This window comes from Octodon degus, unplaced genomic scaffold (assembly GCF_000260255.1).
Source record: "Octodon degus isolate 3935 unplaced genomic scaffold, OctDeg1.0 scaffold00070, whole genome shotgun sequence".
NCBI classification, from domain to species: domain Eukaryota; kingdom Metazoa; phylum Chordata; class Mammalia; order Rodentia; family Octodontidae; genus Octodon; species Octodon degus.
The window spans coordinates 8,421,138-8,431,931 of NW_004524646.1; the positions used below are offsets into that span (position 1 = coordinate 8,421,138).

The 10,794-nt window shown below is 46.0% G+C and overlaps 1 protein-coding gene across 3 annotated transcripts in view; it reads right to left on the bottom strand.

Annotated features, from left to right (window-relative positions):
• Nucleotides 1-2,472: 2,472 nt before the first annotated feature.
• The window catches only part of Atg2b (autophagy related 2B), a 98,478-nt gene continuing 90,156 nt past the window's right edge, over nucleotides 2,473-10,794 (bottom strand). For 2 of the 3 annotated variants that reach the window (XM_023719612.1, XM_023719611.1), the window contains 6 exons: nucleotides 9,720-9,808; nucleotides 9,148-9,232; nucleotides 8,408-8,529; nucleotides 8,122-8,276; nucleotides 6,931-7,080; nucleotides 2,473-3,621 (listed from right to left, as the gene is read on the bottom strand). In XM_023719612.1, the coding sequence (XP_023575380.1) occupies nucleotides 3,391-3,621; nucleotides 6,931-7,080; nucleotides 8,122-8,276; nucleotides 8,408-8,529; nucleotides 9,148-9,232; nucleotides 9,720-9,808 (832 nt within the window). In that variant the 3' untranslated portion in view covers nucleotides 2,473-3,390. The remainder of the gene's footprint in view (nucleotides 3,622-6,930; nucleotides 7,081-8,121; nucleotides 8,277-8,407; nucleotides 8,530-9,147; nucleotides 9,233-9,719; nucleotides 9,809-10,794) is intronic. The other variant, XM_004635179.2, reaches the window with a different exon arrangement.

Sequence of the window (10,794 nt, forward strand, 5' to 3'; positions counted from 1 at the left end):
GTGCCCAGCACACCACTGACCTGAGAAGTGACACACAATACAGGTATAAGAAACTCAACAGTAAAAGGGGAGCACTTTGTCTTACATTGTCTTGCTGGGGTTTTTTTATAAATACAAAATTTGAATTAATATGAAGACAGTGAATAGAAAATCCTGAGGCCGCTTAGTACAAACAGGATTCCTCACTTGCCGTCCTGCTGGGGCCTCTAGATGCCTGAGGAGAACAGTGCCTGCCTCAGGAAAGCAGCTTCCAGGCCGCAGCAGCTGTCTGACCACTTTTAAAGCTGAACAAAGACGTCAAGTTCACAAAACAGTTCGTAAAGGAGATCTTTAAAAGCAATTCCCAACAGGCCGGAAATGTCGCAACCACACTCCAAAGTGACACGTGGCCAAAACCAGAAAGCCCTGGGCCTTAGTATTTTGCCATCTTAGGCACACTGCTACTTGAAAAGATTTTTTTTCTTTAGGAGGCTTTTGTATGACAAAATTGTTGGTGTCAAATATATGTACTCTAAGTGGAATTCCCAGCTGAACCCAAACTTCATTAAAATGAAAGTCTAGTGCATGCTGGCTGCAAGACAAATCAGCTTTTACCTGTCCTACAAGACCAATGCTCAACGGCTGTTCTGCTGATGGGGGACAGCCATGTGGGGTCAGACAGGAAGGGAAAAGCAGGTGTTCTAAGTCACCTCCATGGAAGGCAAAGGCCTGCTATGGCCCTGCTGCCTCTCCATTTATATGAGGTCAGCTGAACGCATCTATAGTACTACAGGGATTTGAGCCTCACTGGCAGAGGCCAGACCAGCTTCTCACCCAAACTCTGGGAGAGACTTGGTAAAGACTCCGCATAGCAACAAGTGGCCATGTGCTGTCGACTCCAATCGGGAACGGCACCTCCAGCCAGGCACAACAGCACACACCAGCACTCGGGAGTCTGAGGCCAGCCTAAGCTACATAGTGAGATCAAGAGCTGCCTGGACTACGTGGTAGGACCCTGTTTCAAAAGATAAAAAATGAAGCCCATCTGGATTTCAGCACTGTACCATTCTGAGAATCCCAAGATCTGAAGTAGTCCCTGGATGCTCTGGGTGTAACAAGGGCAGATCCCCTTACAGCAGTGGTGGCAAACCTACAGCATGCACAATGCAGTGGGCTGTCTGTACAACTGAAAGCTCCAAGAGGCTGGCCACCACTGAGCTGAGGCAGCACAGCTGGGCACGCTACGTGGCACAGGGGCACACGCCACCATGCACACCACGCAGTCTCTTCTTCTGCAGGCGTGGGCACTGTGGCTTGTAAAACCAATTTCCACTCTCCCAGGCGAGGCAACACAGGGCTCCCGCCAGGCACCTTTTACTGTGCCATCATGACCCGAGTCAGGAAGAACACTTCTTTACCAAGAAAACACTAAATATTCTTAACTCCGAAGTGTTTGAATATAAATAGGCCCTCAACAGACACCTCAAGTAAAGTTTCTTGGCTAAACTGTCCATGAAGGGGCCTCTGACACTGACTGTGGTCACAGGGTTTCTGTCCCCAACAACTTTATCCACAGCAGGAACGGGAGGGCAGAACCCAGCACAGCTCTCATGGAAAGACAGACTTTATAAGCTAAACTTGACAAAAAGAAGGTCCACCTGCAATTCAGAGGGCAGAGGATAACTATCCCCTGACACTAAATCTAACTGAACTTTGGGTAACTATGGATTAAAAGAAGGGGTACATTTTTAAGTTTGATCAAGCATTTTCCACTTTGATGAATGATAACGAGTAATATCATGATCTATAAGGACAAGCAAGCCCTAGAGCTAGGTAGGGACAAGTGGCCCAAGGGCAGGCGGGGCTGGCACAGTCATAAACGAGATGACTACCCTGGGTATAGGAATCATGGATTTCATCTCAAGAACAGAGTACCAAGAGACAGCTCCCGATGCCTACAGGATATTCACCCCAGCACTGCCTTTTTACATTTTTCAACAGTAAAAACGCAAGTTTAAATGCTAACACAATTCTTGTATAAATTCTAAATTTATATAAATTCTGGATTTTTGGTTCTGCTTTCCTGTTTCAAAAGTTGAGAGAAGAAATTGATTTAACTTGGTTTTCCAACCCCAAACTGAATGCAGTTCTGAAATGCCAAGCACTCTGACGAAATCTCTGCCCACCCCCAGGCCCTCAGAAGAGCAGCAACACAGCCAGTCCCGCCTTCCTGCTGGGCAGCACACTGAGGGGCCCTCCCTGCTCCTCCGCAGTGAAGATTCACTTGACAGCAACCACAGCTCACATTGGGAAACATTCCCTAATATTTTGGGTGCTGCATCTATAAATATGCTCTAAGAGAAGCAAGATATTCATGGAAGCATGGAACCATTTTACCTTTAAATAAAAATACTTTATTCATTCCTGACAGGTTATCAAAATGTACATTGTTAACCAAGTAAAAATGATACTTTGAATGAGTTGTCTAGGGCATATTTCTCAGGATTTTTATTTAATGTTCAGAGTAAAAACAATTTCCACTCTCCCTTTCCACACACTCCTGACAGCTTGCACTAAACCTGATTGAAGTGGAACACACACCAAGCCCACGGCCCAGGTCACCACGGAACACACGTTTCCACAGCCACTTGAAGGAGGCTGTTACATCTGGCTTGCTTTTCTTTGCCAAAAACTTAGGTTTATTCTTCTTCATATCTTGTATAACTCAGTAAGTGACATAAGGAAAACAGCACATGACTTTTACACACACACACACACACACACACACACACACACACGGATAAAGTGCAACACAACAGAACACGTCTGCAACATTCACTCTCCAGCCTGCAGAGGGCTCTTCCCAGTCAACGGAAAGAAACTGTGCAGCAGGGTAAAGAAACACGCGTTGGGCAGCTCATTAGTTTCAGGGCGCTATCGTGAAAACCCTCTCTTTCTGCGCCCCCAGTGGCTTCTCTCACTCTCAAAGGAAGTTCTGAAACTGTGATTCTTTTTAAACCTTGAGAGAAATCAACTCCCAAGACTACAGGAACGGTGAGTGCTTGCGGAGCGCTCGGACGGCGCTTGAGTGCTCTATGTCATGGAAGGAGGTTTCGATGCTTCTGGAACAAGAATTATGGTCACTCTAATAAAAGTAAGCATCCCACTAACTTGGCAGCAAATGCTTTAATGACTTTTGACACTACCACCAAACATTTCTACAAATACTTGCCCTAAGATGTCAGAGATTTTTGGTTGTGTATTTTGACATTAAATTATTTAACCAAAAAATGCTTTTGTTCCTGAGATGAGCACAAGAAAACTAAACGAGTCTGTGCTGCCGCTGCCATGGGACATATAGCTCCTGGTTTCCTCCTTGGTTCTCCCCGCAGAGCTGCGTGGGCCGGGACCTCAGTCTTCACCGTGGCGCCATTTCTGAGACTCGTCTTGGCGGACGTCGGGCCTGATTTGGTTTCTCATGCCACCTAACACGTTTGACGTCGCTTCCGTGGCAACAATCAGGGGTTTCACCACCGCTGGGGGGATCTGGCGCAGGACCTCGCCCACGGCCCCGGTGACCCCTCTGCTCTCGTGTTCTCGAGCCGCCGTTTCAAAAATGGTCTGCGCCGTGTCTGCGATGCCCTGCAGCCGGGAGGAAGGGAGAAGGGTGACTCACTGGACCAGGCCGGAAAACGGAACCATCCTGTGCCACGACTTACTTTAGTACACTTAGCATCACACATGTCACGACAGCAAAACACAAAACAACCCTGTTGTGAGATTAGCCAGGGTAATTATTTCTATGACAATTTTCTAATTATAAGGGAAAGAGGCAATTATTACCATTTAGCATTTTGTTGTGACACTAATGAGTGGAAAATGTAGCTAAGCCACAATTTCCCACAGGGAGGTTTACAGAACTATTTAATGATCTAAGAGCAGCTTTGCTGGCACAATTAATCACTCCTGTTAAAACAACTTAGCAAACAGAGCTTGCGCACACGCACCCACCGAAGGACTGCGCTGATGGCTCTTCCAAGTAACACAAGAACACTTCATTCTACTGAGTTCTAGAAAGTTTTTCAATTTGTTTTAAATTACTGCCTATGTGTTAGAAAAGGTACCTGTGGAACATTCAATTAACATAAAACCCCAAATAGAACACTTTATTGGATTTCACTGAAAATTCTGAGAAGGCAACGCAGGAAGCTGTTGCTGAATTATTAGAACAAAGCTCCTGAAGCCTTTCCACCTTCTCCTCACCAGTGAATAGTAAAAGAATTGCAATGGGGAGGTCTTTTGCAAATGGGAAAGGAACCGAGAGACAAGGGAGAGAGGGACGGAGGGAGGGCAGGGAATAAAAGGAACGAGGATGCAGTGTGTCAACGTACAGCCCCGCACAGTGGATGCCAGCATCAGGTGCTGCAAACGTGGACTGACAAAATAGCCACAACCGCTGAGCCAGAGGCTGGGTACGTAAGTGTGCACAGCACCTGAAGTGATAAAGCTTCACATGCACTGAGTCTCTGTCACTTCTCTACCTCAGACATCCCCAAGGGACATTCCATTGTGACAGACAGCCTCAGTGACAGGCACAGCTTAAAGGAACATTGGGTTCTCCAGGAAATCCAAGACCCTGTCCTAACCCAGAACCCAGCCACCGCACTGGCAAGCTACTGAAGTGTTGTTTCTACCCAGTGTGCTAAACAAAAACATTTAACACCAGAGACAAACGCACACTCACACACAGAGGCCAAGAAAAAATGCTACTTTTCAAAGATCCAGAATGTAACAGCCAGCAGGAGAATCTGAGAATACAAAGTGAACTTTTACCACTTATACATATACCTAATCCGCTCCCAGCCCTCCCTCCCTATCATACAAAGGATGGACAGGCATTAGTTCACTCCAGCTTACAGATTACCACCACCAAGAACGGACACTTGGAAGTAAGTTTAATTCCCAGCCTCACCACTTAGCTGCCTACTTCCTTTGGTATCGGTATCTCTCAGAATGAAATGGTGCAACTTGTCTCCAGAATGCGGTACCACTTGAAGATAGTGTGTGCCCAACAGAGAACCTCTAGGTGAATAATACCACACTCACAAGGACTTGCCTACCATTATACAGAATGATACAAGCCGGCAGCAAATATTTTGAAAAGGGCCAGATCCCAGAGATTTTTTTCACATATTTTTCTAATTGTTTACAACTGCAAAACACATCATCAGTTCGAAGGCTTACTGTGACAGTTAATGGTGATTGTCAGCTTGACTGACTTGTGAGGCATTAGGAAAGCAAGAAGGGGTGTGCTTGGGTGGCCACGGAGGCATGACCCTGGGCACTAGATGCAGCTCTCGTCGCTCCCTCTCTGGCGTGCTTCCCCTGGGCTCTGCCTCCGCACTGCTGTGAGGTGTGCAGCTCCGCCTGCATTCCCGTCCCCCATGACTTCCCTCCTGGGGCTGCTGGCCAGAGACTCTATCTCCTTCATGCCATGGGTGTCACGCATTTTGTCCTTGCTACAGGAAAGCTGGCCAATACTCATCCCAAAGCAGGTGTGGGTCAGCCGTGGCCTGCAGTGTAGTCTGCCAACCTCTGATGTAAAGGATGAGCTCACTATGGAGCAACTGTGAGCTAACAGCCACATCACTCGCCAGGAGCAACCTCTGAGGACAGAACTCACATGTGGTCTACTCCAACATCCCATCCTCACCCTCCCCTCCTGCATGCTTCCTGCTGAATTTTGGAGAAGAATTAAACTTTGGATTTTTCTCTAGCCTCCAAGCCTGGCCCCACTACCTCCTGGCTACCCCAATGGGGAGTCACCGTCCTGGGGAGCTGTTTCCTCAAGGCCACTATACATTTGGTACAAAGCACATCAATATCCATGTTAAATGAACACAGCTCGTGATTCAGGCCAGCACCTGCAAATGCTCCTTGTGCCACCAGCCACCCTGCTGTTCCTGAACTCCAGTGCTCCTTTTCCAGATCTTCCCTCCAACACATGTTGATAGCTGGCCAGGTGTGAGCAGTACTACCCGGCAACGCACCTCAGTCTCCCAGCACTGCCTGGCAACGCACTTCAGTCTCCCAGCACTGCCCGGCAACGCACCTCAGTCTCCCAGCACTGCCCGGCAATGCACTACATCGCCTTAAAAACAGTTGGCCTGTGGTCTTCCCTCTAAGTACACAACTGCACCTTGACCCTACACCCCAGTGGTCTTCCCACAGATATAAGGGTCAAGGGGGCTACTTTTGTTAGGTAAAGGACTGGCTCACAGCCTTCCGACTGTCATCTGAACATGACTGAGAAAATACGCTTAATGAAGTCCTAAAACATGAGCCACACAGACAACTGCCAGCTGCTTTATGCCATATTAGAAGAATGTTAAGACAGATGCCAGGGGTGTCCCTGACGATGCTCAGAAAGAATGAGGGTTCACTGGCACAACTGTCAAAGAGAAAGTGAGCCATGCTGCATGAGTGTCATGATGCCCACAGCTTCGCCTCACCCATTCCACCCTACAGATACATCTGAACCCACTCCCACAGCAAAAATGCAAACTCAGTGTCTACCAATAGCAAAGTATGGAAATTATGATGTATTCCTACAATATGCCATAAAAAATCACTTAAATTAGACCCCATCTATCAACACAGATCTATCTTGAAACATAAATTGTGGAATGACACCAGTTATATAACCCTAAAATATCAACACTGGTAGGTTTTATGTTCACAAGCCTAAGTAACAGAACTATGACGACATGTACAAAAAACAGTACGTGCCACTGCTCTGTGCGGGAGCCCATGGTCACACCCAAGCCTCAAACATAAACGCCACGCTACAGCAGCAGCTCCCAGCCCCCTCCTAAGGGTTTTCTGACCATGTCCTCGCCAGCAGGGCAGGGAAATGCAGAGCGTGGGGACTTTCCCTTGGTGTGCACGCACCTCCTTCACCACGCTGTAGGCCTTGGCCATGCCTTCCCTCAGGTCCACTGGCTGGTGGGCTAGGCGGTGATGAGCAAACCTTTTGGCCTTCTTGGGCTCAATAGCAAGGGTACCAGGGGACACCATGTCATATGCGGTCTCTGCTGCTGCCTGGGTGGTCGAGGAATTAGAAGGAATTAGAAGATAGCCTGGAGAGCTCGCACCAGCACAGTAATGGTGCACCTCCTGCAGGGAGTGAGGAAACACGCAAGCCCTGCACAGATGCTCCCATCCTGCAAGAGCTTGTGACTTCCCTAACAAGAGCATGGAAGCTACACTGAAACCTCTCACTGGTTTAAGCTGACCTAATCAGTCCCTTCCCTCTCCACTGAGAATGCTCAAAGTCTCCATGTTAATTTATGTAGCCTTGGATCCCTAGCCCCGCGCCACCCCCTACAGGCTGTGCAGAGCATAGAGACTGGGGGGTTCGTGTTGGCACGCACCTGTAATCCCAGCGCTGAGGAGGCTGAAAACAAGATCACTATGAGTCTGAGCTGCATAGTGAGACCCTGTATCAAATACATTAAAAACAAAAACAAAAACCCGAAGGGCCAGCCAGATAACTCAGCAGACTAAAGCGCTTGCTTAGGCAGACACAGGAACTGGGGTTCCGTCCAGCATGTGCCATGCTGGCCCTCACCCTGGGGTGTGCTGAGCCTGCAACTGAGCCTGGGCATGGCGGCACGCACCTGTAATCCCAGCGCTTGGAAGGCTGAAAACAGAAGGATCACTATGTGGCTGATCTGTGTAGTGAGACCCTATAGACCTTGTATTAAATACATTTACAAAAAGCTAAAAACAAAAATGTATGTAGCTTAACACGTAAGTATTTAATACTTCCATTGTTTAACTGGGTAAGCTTTCTTTAATTTCACTATGATCTTTTCATACAGATCAGGGAAGCAAATCCCCTGATAATCTAAGAGCTATTACTGACCTTAAATAGACAAACAAATATGATATATAATTTCACTGCTTTATGTTACTAATTACTTAGTACTGGACACATAAGCAATAAAACAAGCACAAGATTAAATCAGAGTAAGTAAAATATCTACTCTCAACATTTTGTATATTTTCAGTGTTGTTTTAAAAACAAAACAGCCTGAACATTGGCAGTGGCTCCCATCTGTACAGTAGCCAGGAAGGTACCTGAGCAGTCCGAACCATCCTGCTGGTGAGCTCCAGGGCAGCCATCGCTGTGGAGGCACCAAAGGACGCGGCGCCCCTCTGCAGCCCTCGGACAATGCGGCCGTCCTTCCGGTACTGCTCTATGGGCAACCAGACCAGGTCCTTCAGGCCTTGGACTGCAAAAGTCAACACACAGAAAGCAACCTCAGTCCTGGGGCTCAAAGCTCCGCTAGTGTCCTGAATTTGGTGTTCCCAACCCCCCATACGGTCACTCACAAGTGAAAAGGGTGGAAAGGCAAAAACTCACCTAATTGCACTAGGGAATGCATAGGCCCAACCCCTCCCAGGATTCCTGGGAGCTGGTTCTTCTTAATGTCAGTGAGCCACTCAGTGATTGCATATGAGAATAACTTGTCCACACCTAGCAAACTAGAGCAAGTGACTATTAGTATACAAAATTAAATACATTTCTACATTCAGGTAAGGTTTTTTCCCACTTACAAGAAAATGTACAAACTTCAAAGAAAAAATATTAGAGATGCTCCACAAACAGCTTAACATTTTTTGTCACAGAAAATATAACTCAGCCAGTGAAGCCCAATTTGAATCTTCTTCTCGCCCTCCAGGTAGACATAAACAGACATGCAAGGTTAATTTTCTAAGGCTTAAACAGTATGTGTGTGTCATTCTGTTCTTATTTCTTGAGTACTCTAGTCTCCGGCACAGGACTAAGCCAAAGTCTACAAGTTGCCACTAACTGCTACTAAGAATCATGACTATGAGAACTTCAAGTATTCTCACCAAAAAAGCTAATTCATGATTTTAGGAAATTATTAAGCATATCCTAAACTGTACTTATTTTTGAAATCTATTCAAACTACTTCTCCTTGAAATAAAAATGAGCCCCTAATCAGCAGGGTCTTCCGAAAAGGAGCTCTCTGCACACAGCGCTGCAGACAACTCACGGACACATGCCATGCTCATGGGCCTTCAGCCTGTGAGCCAGCGCTAGCCACCTCACCCCGTCTCCCACAGTAAGCAACCTACCCATGCCGATAGACGAGCCGCTTCAACTTCAGCTCCGAGCAGTTTAACTGGGCCAAGCCAATCAAAATCCCAGCTAATGTACCCTGTAAAGTAAAGTAAGTCCAAATTAATCTGTAAGTTAACAAGAGACTCAACATTTAACACAGTAGCTATCTGAACACAAAGCAATATTCGTTAATGAAGCTAACATACTTCAGATATTTACAGAAAAATATGTATTTTATAATATCTGCAAGCCAATATGTATGCATGGGACTTAAGCAAATGATATATAATTTATAAAAACAGAACTTAAAAATCTTATACCTCATTTATATACAGTGATACTTCAGTTCATTCATTTAATTCTTTCCATTATTCTGGTCACTCCATAAGGCCAACGTTGAACCCAACCTCTGAATTTGATTCAGTTCTCGCCCATTTGTTTTACAACCAGAATCAAGAAGAGAAGTAAGTTCCTGAACCAAAGCATACACTGTACACACACACACACACACACACACACACACACACAGTAAAATTGAGTCCATTAGGGGAAAAAATAAAAAATGAGTTAATTTCATAGAGCTTATCTGTGCTAAGTTTCCAAACCTGATCCATTGATACGTGTTTGCCGTGATAATCAAGTCGAATAGGAACTTCTGATGTGAATCTGAATTCTCTGGAGATAAACAAAGGATAAGTTACTGATATTCAAAATTACTGATCATTGAAGTTAGATATAAATTAATTTGTTAGAGAATAAAAAGAAAAACATAAACCATGTGACTGTCTTATAGTTACAATGAAAGAGAATTTCTTTCTCTTTTCCTTCCTCCCTCTCTCTCTCTTCTCACTACGTAGCTTGGACTCAGTGATCCTCCTGTTTCAGCCTCCCCAGTGCTGAGATTACAGGCATGCGCCACCATACTGTGTCAAGAAAGAGTATCTTTTAACACCCTTTCTTCAGCTAAGATAATAACTAAATGAGTGTTGGCCATGTGATATACTTTATTTAATTTTTTCCACAAAAAGGTTTCTTAATTTATTAAATAATGTTTATTCTTTGAAAATTTTATTTTGGCAGATAGCCCAAACTCAGAGTACAAGGTCATAACACCCATGGCCCTCAAGATTAAGTCAGTCGAAACAATCATTACCAAGATGCCAGAAAGAGAAGAAGCAGGAGCTGTGGTTCCACCTGGAGCAGAGCTGGGAACCTTGGGTGGATGCCAGCCCTAGAGCACTCAGCACGGCTGGAACCCCTCAGCCTGTACTCAGCCGCCGTGGCCTTCTGAGCGTCCACATTCAGGGCTCCCTTTCCTACTCTTCTTTACTCCATGGCACATACTACAGCCCAGACTACTTCATCTGCAAGCTCAATCAAATCAAGGCTTTTCATGGGCTGAGACCAACACACACATACAGTTGGTACCCCATAAATACTTGTAGAATGAAAGAGAGTGTACAGGAAGGAGGGAGCCTATGACATCACTGCTGGCAAAAACATTGACTCCCATGGATTCATGATAAAGAAGCCCAAGTTCTAGCCCTGGCTCTGCCACTCACTTGTCTAAAGCAGGTTCACTTGCCTCTCGGCACTGATGTCCCCATCCACAGAGTAACCAGACCCCTCACTGCCACTACCCAGGATTCTGGGCCCTCTTG